General features: G+C 38.7%; 2 protein-coding genes across 5 annotated transcripts in view; both read left to right on the forward strand.

Annotated features, from left to right (window-relative positions):
- The first annotated feature begins 223 nt into the window (after positions 1 to 223).
- sfrp2 (secreted frizzled-related protein 2) lies at positions 224 to 4,738 on the forward strand. The gene is made up of 3 exons (XM_084402698.1): positions 224 to 782; positions 963 to 1,043; positions 2,111 to 4,738. Exons 1-3 carry the CDS (start codon positions 287 to 289, stop codon positions 2,416 to 2,418), a joined length of 885 nt encoding a protein of 294 aa, XP_084258824.1. The 5' UTR covers positions 224 to 286; the 3' UTR covers positions 2,419 to 4,738.
- Positions 4,739 to 6,374: 1,636 nt separating this feature from the next.
- The window catches only part of arfip1 (ADP-ribosylation factor interacting protein 1 (arfaptin 1)), a 31,281-nt gene continuing 10,916 nt past the window's right edge, over positions 6,375 to 26,739 (forward strand). Inside the window, exons 1-4 of one of the 4 annotated variants that reach the window (XM_084401676.1) lie at positions 6,394 to 6,567; positions 8,601 to 8,911; positions 14,501 to 14,599; positions 25,706 to 25,811. In XM_084401676.1, coding sequence (XP_084257802.1) covers positions 8,603 to 8,911; positions 14,501 to 14,599; positions 25,706 to 25,811 — 514 coding nt within the window. In that variant the 5' untranslated portion in view covers positions 6,394 to 6,567; positions 8,601 to 8,602. Of the gene's footprint in view, positions 6,568 to 8,600; positions 8,912 to 14,500; positions 14,600 to 25,705; positions 25,812 to 26,739 lie in introns of all 4 variants that reach the window. The other 3 variants (XM_084401677.1, XM_084401679.1, XM_084401678.1) reach the window with 3 other exon arrangements.

Consider the following 26,739-nt stretch of genomic DNA (forward strand, 5'->3'; position numbering starts at 1 on the left):
AACTTGCTTTTTTTAGTTGGGAGGAAACATTTTTCACAAATTCAAGAATTTATTTCGCCGTTCGAACGTTCGATGACCAAAAGCGATGTAGGTGTGCATCCTAACTAACTAGGTTGTGAAATCAAACCTATAGGCTATATGCAGGAAACAGCGTAACAACTGTGGACATCTGAGCGCCTTCTCTCGCTCCGCCCAGACTTTCCTAAGATAACAGGTTGGCACAGAAGAGAATTCAGTTATCCATAACACCTCGTTAGACTTCTGTCTCCGCAAAACTGAAATAAAGATGCGCGCGTATCTGGCACTGCTGGTTACGCTTACCTTACCTGGATATTTAGATGCGCTTCATGGATTATACGCCTTCGATCAGCCAGAGCTCTTTCAGAAAAAGAGCAACTGCAAACCCATTCCTGCAAACCTGCTCCTGTGTCATGACATCGAGTACACGGACATGCGTCTGCCTAACCTCCTCGGACACGAAACCATGAACGAGGTTCTCCAGCAGGCATCCTCCTGGACCCCTCTGGTGCAGAAACAGTGCCATCCAGACACCAAGAAGTTTCTCTGCTCTCTGTTCGCTCCGGTGTGTCTGGATGATCTGGACGAGCCGATTCAGCCGTGCAGGTCACTGTGTGAGAACGTGAAGAGCGGCTGCGCTCCAGTGATGGCCGCTTTTGGGTTTCCTTGGCCGGACATGCTGGACTGCGATCGCTTCCCTCTGGATAATGACCTGTGCATACCACCCGCTGGTGCAGATGCTTTAGTGCCAGATACCAAGGAAGGTATGAAAGTATAAGTCACTTTTTAGATGCATCTTCACCCTTTACCTTCATTGATATGGTGATCTTTCTCTCTCTCTCTCTCTCTCTCTCTCTCTCTCTCTCTCTCTCTCTCTCTCTCTCTCTCTCTCTCTCTCTCTCTCTCTCTCTCTCTCTCTCTGTTTTTTGTTTTTGTTTTTTTAGTTCCAAAGGTGTGTGATGCCTGCAAAGAAAAGCCTGAGAATGACAATGAAATTGTGGACAGCCTGTGCAAAAATGACTTCGGTAAGGATACAGTATGTTTTATGTTTGCTTTAAGCATCTGAATTAATGTAGGGTTATCTCTGTTTTACACTATTAAAAATAAAGGTTTCTTATTACCTAAATGGGTTATGCAGCCTAAAGCTATGAGCCATATTCACCCAAAAATGAAGATCATTTACTCACCCTCATGTCCAAACATGTATTATTTACTTTCTTTTTCTTCTTCTGCAGAACACAAAATAACATATTTTGTATAATATTTCAACTCTTTTTTCCCCATAAAATGAAAGCAACTGGGGTCCAAAACAACACTTGATGTGACTTAATTGTAGAAAGAAGAAGAAAAAGAAAAAAACTGGCCATGAGACATTTCTCAGAATTCCTTCTTTTGTGTCCCTCAAAAGAACAAAATGCATACAGGAGTAAATAATTTTTGGGAGAACTAACATGAAATATCCCTTTAAATTCAACAAGGGACTTTTTGTTTTCTTGTTCTTTTGAAAACCATCTGGTGCTTTATAGAGCTCAAAAACTTAAAGAACCTTTGAAAAAAAAATCGAAACATTGAGAAAATCGCCTTTATGTTGTCCATTTTTGTTCGTGATTTTGCTGCATCCACTCACAAAAATATTTTTTTAGATACATATATTTATGGTAAATTTACTAAATATCTTCATGGAACATGATCTTTACTTAATATATAAGTGATTTTTGGCATAAAAGAAAAATCGATAATTTTGCCTCATACAATGTATTGTTGGCTATTACCACAAATATACCAGTGCAACTTATGACTGGTTTTGTGGTCCAGGGTCACATATAGTTGCTGAAAAACCTGCTTAAACCAGCAAAGGCTGGTTTACTGTTCTTCACTGGCTTAAGATGCACTTTTAGCAATCTTAATACTCTTCAGCAGACTAAGTGAAAATGAGAAAATGATCTGCAAAGAATTACTGAGGAATGTTTATTTTTAAGTGTTCAGAAAAACCAAAAGGTCATATATATATATATATATACATAGTTTGCAATGAATTTAAGCAGTTGTTTATATCCATTGTCCTCAACCTTCAATCATATTCACTCACTAGCTTTAAAGATCAAAGTCAAGGAGATCTCCTACATGAATGGCGACACAAAGATCATTCCAGAAACCAAGAGCAAGACTATCTACAAGCTAAATGGTGGCGTCACTGAGCGTGACCTCAGGAAGACAGTGCTTTGGCTGAAAGATGGCCTTAAGTGTGTGTGCGACGAAATGAATGACATCAACGCTGCTTATCTGGTGATGGGCCAGAAGATGGACGGTCATTTAGTCATCACATCACTGAAGCGCTGGCAGAAGGGTCAGCGGGAGTTTAAGAGAATTTCCCGCAGTATTCGCAAACTTCAGTGCTAGGATTGTCCACTGATCAGAGCACTCAAAGGATCTTGAAAATGAAGACCTGTTAGAGTCACACCATAGATAGATGCAAAAGTTCATTCAAAACCCTAATGTCTGCTTTCCCAGTGCCGTTTTGAGAACTGGCCATTCAGATCTCAGGATTGAGGGTAGTGGAGCTGTCGGATGTAACTGTCAAAAAGTACCTAGCATAGATTCAGCTCAGTTCCAACTTTTCATTTCTACTCATGACTGTTGTTCATTTACTTTACCTGTAATATTTACCATCCACAATACTCATGTGCAGAACAATTTCCAGAGAGATGTTTTATATCTTTAGTCTACATTTTTTATGTTATTATTTTAAAATTGGCTGAGATTAATGAGATGCTGCATTATATGGGCAAAAGTATGTGGAAACCCCCTTCTAATTAACGAGTTTGGCTATTCCATTAATTCCAGTGAAAACAAACTTTAAAGGGATAGTTCACCCAAAAACCCTCATGTCCTTCCAAATCCATGTTCATCTTTTGTGACTTTTGTTCATCTTCGAACCACAAATGAAGATATTTGTTCATGAAACCTGAGAGATTGCTGTCCTCCATTGAAAGTCTATTCAGCCAAAATGTTGATGCTTTAAAAAATTGTAGAAGACATTGTAAAGTGGTCCATATAAATCGAGTGGCATAATCCAAGTCGTCTGAAGAGGCATGATCGCTTTAAATGATGAAAAGATTTAATTTGGGCTTTTATTCACATATAAAAGTTGATCAACGCACATGCATAGAACTCAACAAATATGCTAAACTTGCTTAACATTACTTGCTTGTCGCATAAGAACAAACCTCGCTGGTTCTTGCAGGAAGCTTGAACGTGCTTCCGTGATACTTAATTTATTCTCGTTTATCAAGAAAGCATGTTTGAGCTTCCGTTTACTAGATCTGATTTGTTCTATGCATGTTGATCCCTGTTTTTATGTGATTAAAGCCTAAATTAAATCTGTTCATCATGTCTCGCCTATATGGATGACTTTTTCTGATGCCTTTATGAACATTTTGAAGCATCAAAGTTGTGGTTAATAGACTTGAAGTGGAGGGGCAGAAAACAAGGGAAAGAAAAGTATCCCTGTAATGCTTCTCATTATAATGTCATTCCAGACAATTCTGTACTTCATAGACAGAAGTACAATTCTGTACTTCCAGCAGTTTGGGCAGGGTCTTTTTCTGTTTCTAAATGACAATACCCCTTTGCACAAAGCAATTTCCATATAGTATTGATTTATTGAGTTGGATGTGCAAGAATTTGACCAGTCAGAACCCTATTGAAAATCTTTATGATAATCTTCGTTGCAACAAAGTTAAAATCCATAGAATGCCATTGTATGCCATTGCAATAATTGTCCTCACAAAAATTACTGGAATCACCAGACCCATTAATTAGAAAGGGTTTATCATATATTTTGGAAATATGTAGTTTATGTGAGATGTTAAAATGGTAGGTGTGAAGATTTTAAGGCCATAAGATGATAGATGAAAAAAAAGATGAAAGATGTTTCCATCAAACATGGTTAAGACACTTTTTTTTTTTAGCATGGACTACATGGAATCTGCCAACAGTTAGTTTTCCTATAAGTACTTTTATGAGCACAATGAGATAGCTGGCTCTATTCTCAATGTTTCAAAATATCCCATGTGACGCTAGTCTCTGAAGCATAATCATGTATGTTAATGTGAATGTTTTCATTTCTCCCCAGACAGTTATGAGAAGGCCACAAATGCATAATTTCTTTAGCCCAGTGTTTTTGTCTCCATACTTGAGCCTCAATACTGCACTGTTTCTATGTTATGCCTTTTGAATTTCAATCAGCAATTTTATATACACAATATTGGTTTATTTCTTTTCTGTGTCAGTTATATTAATAATGTTGTACTGTATGGGTCTGTTTCTTGTTATGCTCACAAAGTTGTTTGCTGTTTCGTTTTGGCTTATGAATACCCAGTATTAGAGTAAAGTCACATGTTGGTAAAACCACAGAGATGTTTTTCTCTCGGTCTCAGTGCTCATTTAGAGCAATGTTGATTCAATTGTACTTTATGTACAGAAGTTGGTAAGTGAAATCGTCTCATGGTAATGTCCAAACTTTTGTCATACTCTGTAAATATTCAGGTTTTTATGTTTGTACATATTTTCAACACCTGTCTCATTTTATTTGTTTGTCACAGTAGCAATATGTTGTCATTTCATTAGTGTTAAGTGCATTTATTAACACCCACCGTCATGTAATGTAATTTGATCATTGATGATTTGTATCATTTTTTCTTCAGCCGTCACTCAATACAAAATAAAAGCAAATAAATGTAAGAAAAGAAAATCATACGTGATGTTTATTCTTAAAGGTTTTTTTTTAACAATATGTATACGAAGATTGTTTGACTAAAACGTTTCCTGCTAATACACTAACAATCCTATATCCACACCATCCTGATAAACAGACCTCTAACTTTAAAACAGACCTTCAGTTAGTTGCAGGTATCTGTGGTCTTTAGTGGCCCCTAGTGATGGCACTGAATTCAGAAATGCTTTATAAGCACTTTTCTTTTTTCTTACTGTTAAAACTAGAGCTGTTGACAGAATAAAATAATCATGACATGACATTTTTGTCTTTAGAAATGAGAATGAAAGTAATAATGTCAAATATGGTAAGTGTGTTATGTGTGTTAAATGAACATGTTAAACCTATTTAATTAATGGTAACTTTATTTTAAACTTAACTTAACTTAAGTTAACTTTTGACAGCCCTAAACATAACACTTTATTTATTTTTATTTATTTTTTACCCTACTTTGAAAACCGCTATAGAGATGCTCAAACTTTTTTCAGCCCTGGACCAAAACTAAATGTTGCATTATATCAAACTGCATATTAAAACTTATTTTAACAATAACTTTATCAATAGAATCACAATAAAATTCACTAATATTCACTACATTTGCAAAAATGTAGAATGCTCGCTGAATAAAAAAAAAAAAAAAAAAGGATAAATTAGAAATGAATAGCCTATAGGCCTATGCTTAGATTTGTTGTTTTCTGCCCTAGCATGTGGGCTGTTGTACACTACTAAAACATACATAGCCTACCATGCCACCTAGTGGCTGAAATGTTATGCGTACTTGCACTCAACATACTGTAGATATCCCACTCTAAAAATAAATAGGCTAATTTGATAAGAAAATTGTGTCCGTTTACCAAGGTAGAGCAGATTTTACAAGACACCCATTATTGTGATTTCCATGCTACGTTTTGGAATGATCCATGCAGCGGGGCTGCTAAGGGGTGAAAGTTAGGACGATTCTAAGGGCCCACGCACTTTTGGGGGCCCCAGAGATCGATTTTATTAATGGAATGGGTGCGGCAGGGGGCCTAACCTCATATTCTTTCATAGGGCCCAAAATTGCTGGCGGCCTCCCTGGATCCATGAGGAGACCACACTGCTTATATTAGTTTTATTTCGTATACTAGTCATCGGTTTAACCACCACACAATTGTTTTGGACTAAATGTAAAGTCAGTATATTCAATGCATTTCTGAAGACAGCTGACATATAATAAAATACATATATTAGATGAAAATTATCTTAAGATTAAGAACATAGACTGTAAAAAATAGATTAAGTACTAAAATGATTAAAATACAAAAATAAATACAAATTAAAGCTACATATAAATATCAAAAACTAATAATAACAAAATTAAAACATTAATTAAAAACATTAAAAAATATACATTTAAAAATATATAATACACATAAGCTCGTTTAAAATACGAATAAACAGTATTATAATAAAATCAAATAAAATGATAATAAATCAAATAATAAAATATGGTTCTGATAATATTTGAGTTGGTTCTGTGGTTACAGTGCGATGTTTATTGTTTGGTTGGTGTTGGCATTGTTATTTTGACCGCTAGGAGACAGACATGCTCTGGTTCCAGTATATCTACTGACACACACGTCCTCTTCCGGGTGTGTTTGAAAAGACTTTCACTGAGCTGTGGAGGGACTCGCTGTGTATCGAATGATACACCTAGCAACTCAAAGTCAAGCCAAGATTATTTTTATGAAACGAGCTGTGCAACAGGAAAGAGAACAGTTGTAATCCGTGTGCAGGTGAGTGCTGTTGAACAGAGTCAACTGTTGCATCGGTGCTCATGAATGTAATGATGGCTGGCATGATGGCTTCAGTGTGCGGGGTTGATTCTCTGCCTCCTCTTCCATGGGGAAAAGTAACTTAAGGAAATTCAGCATACCAAACTGTCGACTTGTTTTATATTCGGTTCTAATCATTTCACGCCTTAGATGAGGAGGCGAAAAAACTGAATGTCAACTCTTCATATTCCTTATCATTCATATGTTTATGATTAATGAAGGACGCATTGTTGATTTAAAAGCGGTATAGAGAGTAAAAGAGCATGTTTATTGCGTTTTGTAACACGTAACTCGACTTAAGTGCTCTAGGCAAAGGAAGTAACTCAATAGCAACTTTGTGACGTGCGGGTGCAACAGTGAGAGATTGAATTCCAGGAAGGAATAAGACAATGCCATTAATTAAACAACAACACTTGTGTTCATAAAGAGGATGCTTTTAAATATACACCTTGTTTTGTTTTTGATTGTAAGTGTTGTGCTTAACATCGGAAAGTGTTACGAGTTGCTTAACATTGGAAAGTAGAAAATCGTTTACGTGTCCACGACGCGAAATAACGAATCCTACTATGGCAAAGGAATTGTTCATGAATATTAATAACGTCATGTGACTTGACGGTCCAATGAAGAGTTCAAACTAGCGTGACCTAAGTGAGATATTCCAGTGTGAGGCCTTCGCCGTAATAGGTTTCTTAATTTCTTGTCCAGCTTATTTTTTTTAAGGAACAGTGGGCTTCTTCCTACAATTGTCTGTGGCCTACTTTTACCCTCCTTCTATTAAAACTAAATAGATGCTTAAAAATTCTAAATATTTTATTTTAAACTCGGAATGAGTAAATTACACTCATGAAAGGTATGAAAATTAACCATGGTTTTATTATAGTAAAAGTGTAGTAACCATGTGTTTGGGCAAATTGATTACCATTTGTATAATCAGTTTTACAACAAAATCCATGGTTAAACTTGGTTTAACTATAGTAAGTATTGTTTTTTTGGTTTTATTTGTAGTAAAATCATGGTTAATAATATATGTATGAATGGTTAACCAATCTTCAAAACTAGGACAGATTTGCATGGCAAGCAATACACATAAAATTGGACTTACTTCGACTTACTGCCACTGGTGAGGCAGCATGATCATAGTATGAGGTTGCTTTTGGTATTGAATATAATTTTTATATTGTTTGCTGGATATGAAAATATGTAGACAAGACTTTAATAATTAAAGAACATTTGAGCCTTCCTTTGTAGAAAGGGCTTCCCTTATTAAACTTAATATTTTGGATGTGAGTAGTGTAGATGGTGGATCTTAGTTACTAGTCACTGCTGTAGGCTATGTGCTGCAAATGTATAAAAAAGTCTTTTTAGGCCTGAATTTGCATTTATTTGTGTAGTTTATAGACCTTAAGCGCCAGAGAAACGAGGGCGCCGCCATCTTTAGAATATTGTCTTTGAACTTCCGTTTTTGCAGTCACTCTGTATATTTCTATGGCATTGCTGTCCAGGAGTAATTAGCTTTTGAAGTGGATTTAATTAATGAAAAGTTAACGAAAGTTATCATGAGGATTGTAATGTTTAAAGCAGATGTCTCAACAAATGTCAGTAGACCGGGAAGATTTTAAAACGAGCCGTTCATTCATAAATACGCAAGATCGCTGTGAAAATACAGACCGGAAGTCAAAATGGCTTTCTGTCAAAAAACATGATCTAAAAGCCGATTGAAACTAACATTCGACAGAAAGGTGGCGCATACACTGTATTTCGATTTACTAACCCATCTTTTGCCAGGTCTGAATTTCAGCCATCAAAATTGGTTCTTGGTCATTGACCTGTAATAATTATAGGTGGTTTGTACTTAAAGTGGATGTTTGTTTCGTGATGTGTAATGGCAGATCCCCTTCCTAAAACATCAGCCTCTGTGGAATTCTAACATTTTCTTGAATTCAGAAGAAGGGAAAAAAACTTGGTCAGTTGCTCATATGTATGTTTACTTTCAGGAATGTCAGAAGCTAGTTTTGACTCGGAGAAGAATGCTTCACAGGATAATCAATTGGACCCTAAAGAACAGGGCCTCCAAAATACTGCTGAATCTCTGAGCCAATCAGAGGCCAGAAAAAACAGCCTGGATGAAACACACATGACTGAAATTGACATCAGTGAGAACAAGGAGGTTGGAAACCACAATAATACTCTTAGTAAGGATGGTGATGAAGATGAGGATTCTCAGGCCCACAGTAAAACTAGTGGAATCATTGAGGATAATCGTGATTCTGAAACGAGCAGTGTGGCGACAGAAGCTGAAGTGAAGGTGACTAATGATATTGTGAGACCTGTAGCTTGGCTTATGCTTAATCTCGCTCATACATGTTGCTATGATTTCAGGCATGAATGATTTTTCATAAGTGGAAATATAAATATTATTTGAATCAGCCAAATTGTCTGTGATTTTAAAATAACTGGACTTTTGCCTGAATGTTACAGCATTATGAAGCATCTTTCTCTTGTTCTCTTTCTTTGCGAGGTGTCCTTTTTCCTTTATATGGGTGATGGTGCTTTTTTTATTTTTATATATATATATATTCCTATTGCCTATTCTGGTAAATTTTGTTTGGTCGTTGCTGTTATTATTGCATTTATTTAATGTACTATTTCATGCTCTTTAGTTTAAAGACTTGTCATTGCCATGCATTGTGGTGATGTGATGCACTTTACACACTTTACACACAATTCACCGGTGCATAAAATCATGCACTTTATTTCAACCAAAGTTTATATATATATAATATGTATGTCCAATGTCAGTGAAACGATCTGCTAGTACATTCCTCTAAATGTAACCATAATAAATTTACAGTGGAAAGTTAGCAGAGAGGTGGCACCAATACGGATCTTCTGAAATAGTACAGCATCTCCGGTTCCAATAAGAAGCAAATAAAAATATGTTTGAACCAGTAAGTTGCTTATGCAAATTGCAAAGTGATCATTAATCATTCAACAGCATATAAATCTAAACTGTCTAACGTTAAAGTGTAAATTTGCCTATTTTCAATCCGCTTTGTATTGTTTCAATGTCGGTAGTATATGTAAATGAAGAATGTTCTCCGTGTTACCTGGACCGAGAAATTCATGTTTATTTGTCAGTAAAAGTCCGCCGGATGATGCAAAACGCTCCCAGGTTTTCGTGAAAACTACAGATTATACTTCCACGTATTTGTATCCCCGCCCATGGACAGTTCGATTGACAGAGGGTTATTAACAGAACAGTTATTATCGTACTTAGTCTACTCTTTAGACGGCATTATGGTAAAAATGAAACATTATGGCAACAGCTTTCTTACCTGTATGTGACTGTGTTTTGCTACGGAGGTTTGGCGGAACTGACAGAACAGCAGTTTCATTCATTTTTGTCCCCTCTGTTTGGCCTAAAACATTGTGTTCATGGTCATCCAGTTTGAAATGTTGACTACAAACACTGAGGTTTTTCAGATTTTCCGTTGCATTGTTCTCTCCGTATTTATGATTTTTTGCGGCCTTTAGCCACAGCCTACAACATGCTGGATCCTTCATTGGAAACCAAAAGTAACTTGTTTTTTTTTGTGCATTTTTGCACCCGGGAACAATACAAGTCCAACACCATTGTGACTAAAAGTTTGCTAAGAAGTATTTCCTATTAAAGCTAGGCGGTATTTGACTCTGGTAGGCATATCCATAGCAGACTGGAGCAACAAGCCCAGTGCACTATGGGTGCTTTTCTAACAAACTGACAGCAGGACGCATATTACTCAAGATGTGATTTTTCCGTATTAAGTATGACCCACATGAATTGGGTAAATCTGAGGGGGAACAAAATGGGGATGGGGGGTGCTGGTTACTGTATAATGATTGAAATCATGAAATGGCCTTAAACAATTACAAAATAATCAGCAAAATGTTGTTTTTTAATACATTTATTTCATGCAAGGATTGCTTGAAGTTCGCGGCGCCATCTGCGGGACACCCTTAGCTTGTTGGCCAGGATTTAAAGCACTAAATGCGAGTAAAAATCGCATTTGAAACTGTGCTACTCCCCAGTTGCCCTGTAACTTTATTATGAATTTTGACAGTGCATGGTTGTGAGAATGATATGGTTTAGTGCGATCATCATATCGTAACGGTTTGATGTAATTATATGAATAAATAGTCTTACTTGTTGCACTGTTCTTTTTCAGTTTCTGAAAAAGCTACTCTGCAAGTGTTGTTGCTTATAAAATGCCTAGTCGTGGCCTATTGGTTATAGAGTCAGACTGGTAACCTGAAGGTTGTAAGTTCAATTCTCAATACCTGTAGGAAATGACTGAGGTGCCCTTGAGCAAGGCTCGTAATCCCCAATTGCTCCCTGGGCGCCACAGCAAAACTGGCTGGCCACTGCTCTGGGTGTGTGTTCACTACTCGTTCCTAACGTACTAACTTAACTTGGATTGGTTAAACGCAGAGGACAAATTCCGAGGATGGGTTACCCGGCCTTCACGTCATGTCAGTTTTTTTGTCTTTTGTCAGCTAGTCACATGCCTGATTACTGCACTTTATCTGTCAGCATGATTGAAATAGTTATTCAGCCTGTCCTGATAAGGAAATGTTAACTGACTCTTTCTGATAACTGAAGGGTTTGCTTAAGAAACCTATCTTTTGTTTTCTTCAAGCATTTATTAGACCTATGTCGCTTTCATGAAGAGATCATGACAACAGCTCTGTCTTTAGAATGTCTGATCAGATTGCTGTTGTTTCTGTAGCTCTCTTTGTTAATGTCTCTAAGCAACTGAACTCTAGGGGACTCTTCTGCTGGGCTTGACCGAGGCACTGTTCATCAATGCTGCTTTAATCATCAAATCTGATGCCAAACTGTACAGTGTTTGGAAATAAGGGCTTTTAAAATTGTGACTGCAAAAGACAATCCAGATTTGAATCGCTTGTAGAGTTGTTTAAAGAAACCAGTGACAACCACAGTTGTCATTTGATTCATCTGAGAGAGTTTAGAGTCACTGTCCTCCTGGCATGATGGCATCAGGTGGCTTTAAAAGATTCATGCGCTGTTATTGGACACTGTGTGCTGTTTTCACTGGCCAGACAAACAAGCGATCGTTCTTTAAGATTCAAATCACTGAGCCTTTCCGCATAACACAAACCATAATAGCCTTTTTTGTAGTTACACATTAAACCACATGCAAGGACACTTTAACAATAATGGCATATTTAATTGCTTAAAGCCATAAATTGCAAAACCAAAGTGACAGCAAGCTGTATTTTGCATTCGTAATTTGCTTTCATTTGCACATGTAACTGCAGTTTAGCAGTTGACTGTATTTCATGTCAATCAATGATCTAGCTAGCTTTTAGGGAGGAAAGAAAGTGCACTGATCAATCGGCGCACCCTTAGGCCTAGTTTACACCTGGTATTAAGATGCGTTTTGCTCGATCGGCTCACAAGTGGATTAGTTAGTTTTATTTAGAGTTTGACAAGGCAGAATATTGTAGAACAAAACCCTGCAATGTATCAAACATAACACATACTCAAGACAACCTTATGTACCTAGTTTAAAAGAAATTTAAAACAACAACAATAAAAAAATAACAGGTGGGGTCAAACAGATACACAGAAAAACCTGAAATACACCAGGCATCATACATTCAAACCTGTAAGTTAGTTATAAAACAATTTGAATAAAAGAAAGTTCATGTCTTTTTGTTTTACTCCTGGGCACAACGAATTCCCTGCGCTGCTGTAGTAGATAAGTAGGTGATGACGCTAAATATAGGTGTAAACAGGGTTTAAACTGTTGTGAGCTTGTCTACTTTCGACCACTTCCAGAGGTAGTCGAAAATGCGTTAGACTGGATTGCTTTCGTATTGTAAATGCTCATGTGGTCGAATGTGTTTGAACAGACACAAAATACCGCCTACTCTCCCCCTACTGACTTAATGCATTAACGTTATACTAGCCAGAATGGATTTAAACTTTGTCGGCTGGAGACCAAAGTTTGGTTTGAAGATGAAAAACGTACAAAGCACAATGTACTCTCACCATTCCGGATTTCTAACATGCACCCACCGTGTTCAGCGTGGGCTATCAGAGCAGACATGAAAGCTGCTGTTTTTCCGTCATCTCCGGGCATGTTCATATGTAAAATGCGCAAGCTTATTTTGTCCATTAGATAGATGTGAAAAAACACATTCATTTACCAGCCCATAGACCCTCCCCTTGAAGAAATCAGGACAGAAGTGGTTGAAAGTGGACAAAAGAGACGTATTAAAACGGGTTTGTGTCTCCCTCATCTACTTGTGATTCAATCGACCAAAACTCCTCTTAATAGCAGGTGTAAACGGGGCCTTAGTCTCCACTCTCACTCCTGCATCGTGTCCAGGGTCATTTGTCGGATCGGGTATGGTCGCTATAGCTCATGTGTACCTGGATTGAGTGATCAGATTTTTGTGCGTTTCAAATGTGTCTTCTCATGTCTTTTTCAGTAAAAGTGCATGAAGTGACCAAGTAGAAGCTCTTCTGTCTATCGTGTGTCATGTAAAAACAGCCGGTGGACTTACTGTAATGCAGTGAACTTCAGCTTTTATCAGAGCGTTTAAAGACTGTCCACAAAGCTCATCAGCAATCTTCTTAGCCACTTGGCACAACTTTCTAATGCAATGTCACGTAGGCTTTATCTTGTTAGTGAGTTTCCGCCTGCTATCTCTCTCACTTTCTCTCATCATTGTACAGAGTTCAGTCAGGTTAGATTTTATTTAGGGTATTTATTTTTTTATTAGGTTAAACTTTACAATAAGGTTCCATTTGTTAACATTAGTTAACTACATTAGTAGTTGTTCATTTCAACATTTACTAATACATTACTAAAAAAAATTTTAAATGTATTTTCTTCCCTTACAATGAGTCCAAAGTTGTTGTTTTTCCCCTAAAGAAGTAAAGAAAATAAATTGTCCCTCAAACTGAAAACAATGATCACCAGATGGCAGTGTAGTTAGACTTAGCTATTCTGACTGTACCTGATGAATAAATGAATGAAGGAAGGAAGCAAGCATTTATATAGTGCTATACTATGTACTACTGTACACCCAGATGCGCTTTACAATCAATGTCAGGGTTCTCTTCTCAACCACCACCAGTGTGTAGCATCCACTTGGATGACGTGACGGCAGCCACAGAACAACGGCGCCAGGGCGCTCACCGCACACCAGCTATAGGTGGAGAGGAGATAAAGTGATCAAGCCAATTCAAAGGATGGGGATTATTAGGAGCCCATGATTGATCAGGGCCAATGGAGGGAATTTGGCCTAGACATCGGGGTTACACCCCTACTCTTTACGAGAAGTGCCATGGGATTTTTATTGACCACAGACAGAGAGTCAAGAGTTTTAACATCTCATCCGAAGAACGGTGCTTGTGACAGTATAGTTTCCCCGTCACTATAGTGGAGCATTAGGACCCATACAGACCACTGGGTGAGCATCCTCTGCTGGCCTCACTAACACCTCTTCCAACAGCAACCTAGTTTTCCCAGGACTCCCATCCAGGTACTGACCAGACTCAAACCTGCTTGGCTTCAGTGGGCAACCAGTCTTGGGCTACAGGGTGATATGTCTGTGATTAGTTTCTTATTCACTAATAGTTATATTTCCCTGTTGCTGTTAAATAGTTATTCCAAAGCAGCAGGTGACCTGATCCATTTTATTTATAGCTATATTTTCTTTGCTTATGGTGGTGCGGTTATAACTTCTCAAGCCCCGACAAGCCCCTGTGCAAAGCTTTTCTGGTGGTGGAAGCGCTCTGCATCTGAACTCTCAGCTTAACCGCTTCAATGTTGTTTTTTTATGTCCTAGTAATTGTGTGTCTGTGTAATGTGTATTGAAGGTGGCTATGGCAGAGGAGGCCCACAGAAGCCCAGCTGCTCAAATCTCAGTCACCAGAAACGGAGAAGCAGACAAAAGTCACGAGGAAGTGTTTCAGAGGGTAAGACATGCTGCATAGAGCAAGACCAATTTTTTTCAACTAACAATGGTGCCATTTGACACAGAATATTTGGAGATGAATGTTTCCAAGGTACTATGTAATGATGACACATGAAAATGACTTAAGTTATCTCATGATTGTACTTATGTTCCTAATTATTGGAAAGGATGAACAGACTATTATATTGTTACATATATATATAATTAAACCCCCACTGCAAATCAGGTTTATTGGCAACATGTACAGACTTTGAGCTGTTTGCAATGAACAAATCAAAAAAGTAATTGAAATAGCTCAACACAACAAATGTTTAAAGTGGTTTCCCCAAATTTAACTGAAAAATGCAACTTTTAATGATTCTGCAGTCTCAAAATTATTCAACCCCCTGAATAGAATCCCTCAAATCAGCACAAATCGGCAAAACAGGTCTTGTCTAAAGCACACCTGATGCAACTAATCAAGGGCTTCATTAGTTGCACAAGGTTTGCTTGAGCTAGAACAAGATACTAAAAGATAACTGTCCCAGGTGGTTGCTGGCAGACAGATGAGGAAGACAATATATCCAATTCAAAGGTTTATTTAACTAGAGAACAACAGACAGGTGAACAGAGAGCAACACACACTTAACATTGACGACACCGGACACTGAACTCAAACAGAACTGAACATATATATATATATATAGGTGTTAATGATGGTGACTGATGAGTTCATAGTTGAATGTAATTAGTGTCTGTGATAACAAATGAGTGACGAAGGCAGGTGTGACAGTGTGACAGAACCGTGGTGACGAGGCAAAGAGGATGAGGAGATGGCAAAGGCTTGGCAAAATAGACAGCAGGCACAGTAGGAGGGGCTGATGGATTTCCATCCAGGCCACAGCCAGCGGAGTGCCCCATGGTGGCGTTGACTGGCGGTGGAATGTTGGTGAGGGTCACCATGGGAATGACCGGAGAGGATGGAGCCCACCGCGCAGCCGATGAGCCGAGATGGTAATGATCTTGGCGGCCGCGACGGAGTCGCAACAACGACCTCACGAGAGCGAGGTGGGGATCTGGAGGTCTGAGGGCAAGTTGGAGTGACCGAGGGCGGAGGTGGAGCCTGAGGTATGGCGGAGCAAACCGTAGCAGAAGGGGTGGAGGACCAGAGAGCAGTGGACAGTCTGCAGCGGAGGTGAAGCGATGTCTGACCTCGGTGGAGCCGACGTGCCGAGGGAGTCCGGCGAGACCGAATGGCCGATGGCCAGCTCACACACCTGGTCAGGCGCGCACTGCTCGGGCTCCATGGCGATATGGTCCTTGGTCACTCTTGTGGGCGCATGCTCATTCATTGCAGCGGTCTCCGTCGCGCTACCTGCGGTGGGCTCAAGTCGACGATCCTTGCTGTCTGGGTGGTTCTGGCTGGGCACTGGATGGGGAGTGAGGCTGGTGGCATCCTCGACGGTGAACGCAGATCCGCAGGATGCCAGCACCCACTCCACATATGACGCAAAGCTCCCTCGTGGAACCTCCCCGGACAACTGTGCAGGAAACGTGCACAAGCAGTTGTCCGGGAAGGTGATCTGATGGGCGAGACTCAACAACTCTTCTAAGTGTTTCTCGTGGGAGCGTTCTCCCTGCTCAAGGCACATGAGACTTACTGCTGGAAAGTCCATGGTGCAAGCAGGGGTGAAAACAGAACAAAAACACTGAACACGAAAACTGAAAAAGAACGTTTTTACACACGCGTTCACTTGTTTGGTCCGGTGTTCTGTCATGGGTGGTTGCTGACAGACAGATGAGGAAGACGTGATATCCAATTCAAAGGTTTATTAAAAGGGGTGGTATAATGCCCTTTTCACAAGATGTAAAATAAATCTCTGGGGACATCAGAAAAGTGACAACTTTAACATGCTATATAAAGCGTCTCTGAATGGTTAGTTGATGAATTTATGTTGCTGATGTGGAGTTAACTATCTTCAATTAGCATATTCTGTCATGATAATCTATAAATCGCTCATATAGGAACTGTTGTGAGATGCACACAGAGTGACTTTCTATTGCATGTGAAAAGACGGATGCGACAGCTTGAGCAGACTCACAAATGTGCTCGACTACAACAACTCTTCCTCTTCTCAACATGGTTCACGGGGGCGGGGTTTATGTAAATCTCTAACCCGTGAGGAATGTCGTGTAGTCCCTACCAGCTGTTTGTTGTAGTCTTTAAAAGCAAATATCTCCGTTTACTTTGAACTTTGAGCGTTGTAACTTTGCAGATGTTGTTTATGCTCAAACAGCAACATTACACACTACCTACAGTTAGAAAAGTGAAATCATAGTCAACCACCCCTTTAACTAGAGAACAACAGACAGGCGAACAGAACACACACCTAACATTGACGACACCGGACACTAGGGTTGGGCGGTATTACGGTAATATCGGATACCGCGGGATCTTAAAATAGCACCGGTATCAGTTTCAATACCGTCATTACCGGCACTTATATAGCCTATAATATATATAATTTATTTATTGCCTAAAAAATGCTTATGTGTGGTTGCAGTTTGGCAATATTTCTGGTTCCAACCGAATGAGAAGGGAGAGGCGGTAAATACTGACGAGGCAATTTGTAAATTGTGCAATAAAAAGGTGACCGCGAGAGATGGAAACACCTCTAACCTAATGTCACATCTCCGAAACAACCGCCCACTCACTGCTGCCAGGATGCATTTTGTTCTCGAGTTCATTAAATAAGCGCATTAAGTTTCGTATTTGTTAAAATATTATAATGTTATTTTTTTCATCTTTGTTGATTATGAAAAGTGAACGGCACAAATAAGATGGGATGCATCGGGAGTCAGACGATTTGACCACTTCAATAAATTTTCTTTTGTAAAAGGCCTCTTTAAAACGAATTTCGTTTTGTATAAATTGTTTCTTAATTTTAATAAATTTTTCATCAACCAATTTCCTGGATAATCATGACATGATGGGCATGCCGCGGTCACTTGCATTGAAATCTCATAAATTAACCGAAACTCAGTGTACGCTATGCCTCACAGACATGACAACTATATATAAATAAAGCTTGAAATTTCTTTAAACGAAACAATTAAAAACGAAAGAAATAGGCTACTCACTGATTAGGCTAAGTAATCCATGATGTGCATTTCTCTCTAGGCGCGTTCATACGGAGATGCGATCGTCAATTTCATTAAACGAAACAATTCAAAACGAAAAGAAATATAGTCTGATTAATCAATGGTGTGCATTTCTCTCTATAGCGTTCACTACAGAGATGGCGATCGTCAATTTCTTTAAACGAAACAATTCAAAACGAAAAGAAAAAGGCCACTCTCTGATTGTGTAATGATGTGCATTTCTCACTACAGAGATAGCGATCGTCAACTTCCATCTTTGCAGAAAAGTTTTATTAATAAAAATCAATGGACACGCGTCACCGGATTACAAAGGCACTTCTTGCTTGTTGCACGCACACAGATATTATGTTGAATAATGCGGGCTCGGGCTCATAATAACAGTTAATGCCGTCGGACTCAGACACAACGTGTTTTTTTTTTTTTTGCCCGATCTGGCATTCAGTTTCTGAACGGTGTAGGCACAAGCCAACAGTTTGGTGACGCCGTCTGAGCCCATTATGTCATAATTTTTAATTAGTCAGGGTAATACCGTATACCCCGGTAAAATAGGGAGGAGGTTTGACGGTATCAAAATTCGAATACCGCCCAAGCCTACCGGACACTGAACTCAAACAGAACTGAACATATATACAGGTGTTAATGATGGTGACTGATGAGTGCACAGCTGAACGTAATTAGTGTCTGTGACAACAAATGAGTGAGGAAGGTAGGTGATGACAAAACATAACGAGTCCATGTGGTGTGAGAGTGACAGTAACACAGGTACTAAATGTTTCTAGAGACACCGCTGGAAGCACAGTTTGCAAGTTTAAAGTTAAAGGTGCAGTCTGTAAGAATGACATGGGTACTGCAGTCTAATTCAAAATAGCGGAGATCGTTGTTTCTCCCGCCAATTGCTCCTCAGTTTGGATGGCGCTCACACGGGTTGCCAGTTTGAGCACATGCAACAGAAACGAGTGCAATGGACAATGAAAATTGCCAAATTGGCAACGTGCTGTATCAAAACAAAATCAAACATTCCAGCCTGGAAACGCACATTTCAAAGTAAAATAACTGGCTGTAGAAGTGTTTTTCAGAGAAACGAGTATGTGAACTTAGCATGTTTCCTCAATATATGCAAACATATTATGGTATTTTTATGCTTTAGTAGAGTGAAAAAGTTACATACAGCACCTTTAAAGGAACAGTGGTTACACGACCTGGACGGGGCAGAAAAAGGAAGCTATCAATGGCTGCAACCAGATTTCTGAGAAGGCAGGTTAAGAAAAACGATCGTGTGACTGCAAAAGACCTGCAGTAAGACTTGGAGGCAACAGGCACTGAGGTTTCAGCTTGCACACTAGGGCGCATACTAAATGCATGTGGTTTCCATGCCAGAACTCCAAGACGTACACCACTACTGACCCAAAAGCACACGAAAAGTGCTCAAAATCATATAAATAAACCACAGAAGTTTTGGGACACTGTCCTGTGGAGCGATGAAACAAAACTGGATCTTTTCGGCCCTATGGATCAGTAGTATGTCTGGAGGAAGGAGAATGAAGCATATGCTGAAAATAACACCGTTAAGCATGGTGGTGGCTCTGTGATGCTCTGGGGCTGCTTTGCATTCTCTGGCACTGGAAACCTGCAGCGTGTGAAAGGCAAGATTGATTAATTGAAGTATCAGGAAATCCTAGGAAAAAACGTCATGCCGTCAGTGAGGAAGCTGAGGCTTGGATATCATTGGATCTTCCAACAGGACAATGATCACATTCGCAAGCATACCTCAAAATCCACCAGGGTTTGGTTGTAGAAGAAGTCCTGGAAGTTTTTAAAGTGGCATACCAGTTAACTGACTTGAACCCCCTAGAAAATCACTAGTGAGATTTGAAGAAGTTGGTTGCAACATGCAAACCCAAGAATATTACTGAACTGGAGGCCATTGCTCATGACTAATGGGCTAAGATTCCTCAGAAACGCTGGCAGAAGCTGGTGTGGTTATACATCTTGTTTGCAGCAGGTCATAACAGCAAAAGGGTATTCTACCAAGTACTAAAGATGCTTGCCATGAAGGGGTTGAATAATTTTGAGATTGCAGAAGTCATTAAAAGTTGCATTTCCAGTTGAGTTTGGGGACACATTTGTTTTGTTGAGCTATTTCAATTACTTTTGTTTGATTTGTTCATTGCAAATAGCTGAAGGTCTGTACATTTTGCCAATCAACCTGATTTGCAATGTGGGTTCAATAATTGAAATTACAACTATGTAGGGTTTTTCCTACATTGAACTTTTGTCCTGCCAAAGCCTTATTTGATCAGTTATTGTGATTTATGAGTGATGTAGATGACTGTTGCGCTTGTGACAGGGCGCATGTTAACTGAGATAGAGAACGAACAAAGAGCCTCTCCCTCCTGCGCCCGCACTTTCTGTCTTCAAACTAAGACAGAAATGGTAAAAGGTTGGAAGACAGAATCTATGTTGCACGTGGTGCATTCGAAGAATTTTTTTCCTGAATTACCGTAAAAAAAACATTGACTCTTCTCTGACAAGCGTTCCACACATGCAGCTGACATAAGCCACACTTAAACGAAACTAAAAATAATCGTATTCAGTGATGAAGTGTTTTCTGTGTTGTCAAATCTTTTGCACTGTCCTAACAGCCGGGATTAGCACACAGCGCATCTACATCCGCTAGTGTCCGATTTGCGACCTAATGACTCCTTTGAACCGATTCATTTTAATGAGTGGTTAAAACAAGTGATCTGTCCAACACTGAACTCACGAGACATCACTCTCTGAATCGGGGTATAACAAATCATTTACTCAGAACACCTCTGAAATGAAAACGTAAGTGTGCTTACCTCATTCAGCAAAAGTGGTTTGTAAGATTTAGCCTTAATAATCCACAGCAATTTCAGGTTATTTATATTGACAATGTGTAGTAAATTACTCAAAATCATTTAGTTTAAACTAGAGTGAGGTGAAACCAGAACAAATCAAGTTGTTGTTAGCTAGCTGCTAATTTTATTCTATTGTACTGTATATGGTAGAAAATTAGACTATTAGTTAAAATAAACTTTTTAATGCTACTTTTTAATATTAATATGACAATACAAAAATAATTATCACGTCTAGCAAGGAAGGATCTTATCTTACAAAGCTATGAAAACCAGTGGTAAAATCACCGCTTTATTTGCAAAGAAGGAAAGAAAGGATGACTGTGATGGTGACACCTAGTCTGATAATTGCATAGCCTATAGCAGACACAGTCCGGAAGAAAATGAGGGGCCAAAAAAATGAACCAGAATAAGCAACCATGTGTAAACAATGAGGAACAAAAGAAACAAACATTGTTAAGAGATCATACATAGTATGAGATATCAAAATAAGATAAGGAAAATCACAAACTGTTTCATTGCATTTATTTTACATTTATTGTCAGTATTGGGCTTGCACATCACGTGGGTAGGCTACTGCTTACTGTGTGGATGACCATGTCCGTCATCCACCACCGAAGACCACACTGCTCTATATATATATATACAGGGGTTAAAGTGGGCCGGAACGGTGCGGAACTGCGTTCCGGCACCTCAGATAAATTAATAAATAAATAGATTCATTAATATCAATGATAGCGCGATGGTAGGGTATTGATGGTTGGCAAACACGCTTCCCGATGTTATGTTTTCAGTCACGGCTCTCCTGTCTGATTTGAGTGCATCTGCACCAGTTCACGCATGCAGACAAAGTCCTTCCTCCCTCCCCGCTGAACACTAATGCCTGAAATGCACTCACGGTGGTTGAGCGCGGTAAAGTTAGTTTTAGGTTCGATATTCGTCTGACATTTGTTTGCCCTTGCCAATGTTCTATAGGGTCGGCAGTCTTACAAAGATATCAATAGCAGGATTAGTTTTCACATTATGTAACAATTGTATATCAACATTAAATATTCATTCAGAATCACCTACGTGCATTAATGCTGCATATTTATACCTGAGAATGCTTTAATGCGTTTCCACAGCGCATGATGCCTAAGGGAACGTCTGCCAATGACACCAACTGTGGTAAACCCCAGCTTATAATTTGTATTATTTTAAATTACTTTTAACATTTAAAAACACGTTTTCAAATTTCAAAGCTTGTAGAAGGTTTCTGTTGGCAATGCTGACTTAGGCTACATCTTTCCTGGTAGCCTCGAGTCAATTAACTAAGAAAATGATTAATAAAAACATATGAATATCAGTTGAGTTTACTTTCTTCACTGACACAGACGAAAATGAAAAGATTATCAGTCAAAGTTCTGCATTAGGAGGGGAAGAAATAGGGAAGGATGAGGAGACTGAGAGAAAAAGAAAGATGAAGATGAGGAGAGAGCAGGTATTGACAAATAATCGAATGCCCACTGACATGGTTTTAAAGGGGTCATGAACTGGCTTTTTAAAAAAATGTATAATGTTGTCTGAGGTCAACTTATGACGTTTGCTTGGTTTTTACATTCAAAAACATCAAAATGAATAAGTAATAGGCTATTTTCTACCCTGGTTTTGAGCCTAGCTCCTGAAACGTTCGGTTTTTATGGGCGTGCCGCATTGAAGACTTGGAAGTAAACGGCCACTGCTATGATTGGATAACAGTTTTGCATATTATAATGAGTTTCTTGTAAAGTGTGAATCGGTGGGCGGGGCTAATCAGGCAGTGTTGAAGTAGGCGTTGATCTTCTGCGGAGGCGGTGTTTGATACCCTTTGACGTCATAGATCGGCTAAGATTGGCTAAGAAATAGATAAACAGTCATTTTCCACACATATACAAATAGACTGAAGCATATCTCCATTGATTATGCAAGTTAGGCATGTCGTGACCTTCCAGTTTTCAGACTTGGGTTGCTGGGCGCCAACATGTCCAGTCAACAACTCAGTCAATCTCCAATAATGCCAGTGGTTCCTTAACCTGTAACCAAGAAGACTAACACACAGACTAAAGCCTGTTTTATGCTTCTGCGTCGAACTGCCGCCGTAGCTACGTCGTAGGCTGTGTGTAGCGCGCGTACCCTACGGCGTACCCTGACGTGCACCTCTCCAAAAATGTAACAAAGCGTCAATTCTACGCGGACATAAGCGCTGTGATTGGTCTGCCAGAACCCCTCCCTCGGGGTTTCACACACTCCCTAGGTACACGTCAACGCGGACAACGACACAGAAGTATAAATTAAAACCAACACATTGCCTACGGTGTATAGGCTCCGGCGTAGGTCCGACGCAGAAGTATAATGAGGCCTTAACACACACACCGACACACAGCTTTTCCAAGGTTGGATTTGGCCAGGCTCTAACTATAAACGAGAGTCCTCTAAAAACATCAAGATAATGCGTTCTTTCTCTCAAGGAGAGCTACACTTTAGTCTAACTTTAAAGTAAGGCTTTAACAAAGAAATGGTCTCTTAAACTATTGTCTTCAATGCCCCCAATATGTTTTAACACGTTTAAACGTATGTTTAAACACAAAACAAGTCCCTATTTCATTTCTGGATGCCGGGCTAAATAAGCAAGCACTGTTACTGCATTCAGATATCAAATACAGACATTAAAGAATACATGAAAAAAAAAACATTTCAGTAATCACACTGGTAACTTCTATAACAAAGTAAAATCTCCAGAGAAGTCATTCTACTCATTTGATATTTAGAAGGAAAAATATTGATTAATACCTTGATTATAATCACTCATTACATATACATTGAAGCAGCAGTGGATTCCAATCCATATTATTTATTTATTTATTTATTTTACAAATCAATGCAGCACTGCTCTGATTCTATAACCAACCAATGTACCGTAGTTGCTATTATTGTATGTTATGGATTATGTTGGTTTGCCCAGCCCCACCTTCAGGTTCATGTATCCGGGTTAGGATTTACTTTGAGCTTGACTTCTTTTTATTAGCTTCATAAAAGTGTGCCAACATCCAAGCCAGCCAGAGAGCTCATGGTTGAGTATTTAACTAAATGTGTGTCATGTCTATGGCAAATCTATATGCTAGGCATTCTTCACATTAAACAGAAGAATTAGACAACATGAATCAACAGGCATCTCTAAAAGCACAGTCGTGGCCAAAAGTTTTGGCAGTGACAAATTTGTTTGACAAATACAAGTTTGCTTCAGTTGTTGCTGTGGTTTTGTTTCACATTGTTTCTAGATTATTGTGCAGAGTGATCAGATGCATTTTAAATAATTGCAAAAACTTCATTGGTCAAAAAATGTTGCTTTATCACTACCCAAATTATGCTTCTTCTTTTTGGCCCTAGCACGAAATGAGCAGCTAACATTATATTACTAATCATATCATCAGCACATGGGAAAGTGTGAACAAGTATTAGTCAGGTGAAATCACATATCATTCTGATTGGATTATATAAGTGATTGTTATAAAAGGAGGGAAGAAGTGTTTCCAATCATTGTGTTCTTGTGTTGGCTATGGTTACCTCCAAAAAAAAGATGTGCAACCATCATCGCATGCATCAAAAATGCCTCACAATTTTGCACCTGAAAGAACCATTTACCTGATCAAGAACTTGCATCTGAAAACACTGAGGCAAATACTTGTCAAATAACGGCCTGGTGTAAAGAGGGACAGCAAAGAAGCTACTTCTCTCCAAGAAAAACATCAAGGACAGGCTGAAATTCTGCAGAATTACAAGGATTGGAACTTGGAAGTTTTTTTTTTCTTTTTTTTTTTCTGATGTTCCTTTCCAACTGTTGAAAATTTCATTTTCTGGAGAAGAATAGGTGAACGCTTCCTGTCATGCCAACAGTGAAGCATCCTGAAACCATCCATGTGTGGGGTTGCTTTTCATCCAAGGGAGTGGGCTCTCTCACAATTCTGCCCAAAAACACTGCCATGAATAAAGAATGGTATCAAAATGTCCTGCAAGAGCAACTTCTCCCAACGATCCAGGAACAATTTGGTGATGATCTGTGCATTTTCCAGCATGATGGATCACCATGTCACAAGGCTAAAGTGATAATGAAGTGGATCGGAGATCATCACATTGAAAGTTTGGATATGTGGCCAGGCAATTCCCTGGATCTTAATCCCGTAGAGAAGCTATTGTCAGTCATCCAAAGGCGAGTGGACAAGCAGAAGACCACAATTTGTGAATGTATTGCCATCAGTCAGGATTTGGCCCAGAAGCTGATATCCTCCATGCCAGAGCGAATTGCAGAGGTTATGAAAAAAAAACGGGTCAACACTGTAAATATGGACACTTTGCATCTATTGAATGTTTTTGCCAATAAAAGCCTTTAAAACTTACGAAATTCGTATCATTTTCCAGTATACCATAGAAACATCTACAAAAGAATCTACAAATACTAAAGCAGCAAACTTTGCGAAACACATTCATGTCACTGCCTAAACTTCTTGGCCATGACTGTACATAATGGTACCTGTTTAAACGTTTCACACAAGAAATTTTAAAGATGCCTTGCACCGCTTTTAACCTTGTGTTATAAAAATGCATTATTTTTATGCACATGCACAATGTATTTAGTTTCAGTGTCTGAGGAAATAAAGAGCATTTTGATGTAAAGGAGAGAGACCCTTTTGTACTTGTAGAGTTTTATACTTTTGTACATATAGGGTGACTTAAAACACACAGAACAGATTTACTTGGCCACATTGACACTGATAATATGCCCATTGTATTTGTGTAATTTGTTATTGACCTCATAAATATGCAAATAAGAACATTAACCCTGAGTTTACAGAGTTTAGACTATTTTAGAAGTTTTTGTTTGTTTTTTAGCATGAAATTGATAAATTATTCAGTTTTGAAATTAAGTAACTTAAAATTTTGACGGCTAAAAATCAGATGGAAAAATGGGAGAAAACACAGTATACTCGGGAAATGCTTTGTTGTGATATCTTTCTTGAGTGTCATTCATTTATATTCTTGTTTGTTGTTCTCTTTCTTTTATTTCTCTCAAGGATCTGCCACATAATATCTCCTCTGGAACAATCATGTCACACTCCCACAATTCAAATGAAAACTATGCAATGGCCGAGGGAGTGGTCCAAGTGGGTCCATTCACAGGTATAACACTAAGCATGCATTGGACATGAATATTATTTTGCGTTTGTTCTTCACACAAATACAAACAATGACTCAGCATGCTACAGCTGACTAGTTTGTTTGCACACAAACGAATGTGCTTACATAAGATTACATACAGATTGGCAATTCGCTCAGAGATGGACAAAATGTTAATAATTTAAAAACACTTCCTCTCATTGTATTAAATGAGATCAGGCTGGATAGAGCGTTATTCTTCAGTCATTAGGTTCAATATCTTCTCACTATCCAGCTCGTCTATTTTAAACCCACATTTGTTTGTCTGTGTTTCTCTTTGTGTGTGTTGTGGAGAGAGGGAGAATTTGAATTTGAAAAGAAAAGTGTCCCTGTCTCATTACAGAGTCGTCTGTGATCTTTTTTTTTTTCTTTTTTTTTAATCTGCTTTCCCCTTTCATTATTTCATGCTCATTTACTATGTGAATTAATTTGTAGGACAGAAACCTGGCAACCTGTCATTAGCTGGGTGTAATTGCGCACCACCCCTTTTTATTATTTCCCTTGTCACTTGTTAGCTTAGTAAGCTATGGAGCTTGTTTCATCTCCTTGCTGCAGTATCACCTACTGGCAATGAAATCAATTTGAAACATTTTATTTAAAGGTGCCATATTGTAAAGTTTTGTATCATTTAAAATTTTCCCCTGATGTTGATACCGTACTTTTAAGACGTCCATATGTAAACAAGTCCTGTTATGATTGGAATCTCCGACAGTTCATGTTGCTGAAATCAAAATAGTAATTTCTGTGTACACAATAGGGCTGAACGATTAATTGCATTTGCGATAATATCGCGATATGATAAAACGCAATTATTTTTTTTAGACATTATTGATGTGATATTGTATTATAGATTCTCTCTCCAACGATTCTGGATCGATTCAGAGAATTTCAG

This window comes from Rutilus rutilus (assembly GCF_951802725.1).
Source record: "Rutilus rutilus genome assembly, chromosome: 2".
In the NCBI taxonomy this organism is placed as follows: Eukaryota; Metazoa; Chordata; class Actinopteri; order Cypriniformes; family Leuciscidae; genus Rutilus; species Rutilus rutilus.

Bases quoted from the DNA above. Each gene is read 5' to 3' on its own strand.
- sfrp2 (XM_084402698.1), top strand. From the start codon at position 287: ATGCGCGCGTATCTGGCACTGCTGGTTACGCTTACCTTACCTGGATAT. The intron at 783-962 runs GTATGAAAGTAT...TTGTTTTTTTAG, and splicing joins AGTGCCAGATACCAAGGAAG to TTCCAAAGGTGTGTGATGCC. The intron at 1,044-2,110 runs GTAAGGATACAG...TTCACTCACTAG, and splicing joins CCTGTGCAAAAATGACTTCG to CTTTAAAGATCAAAGTCAAG.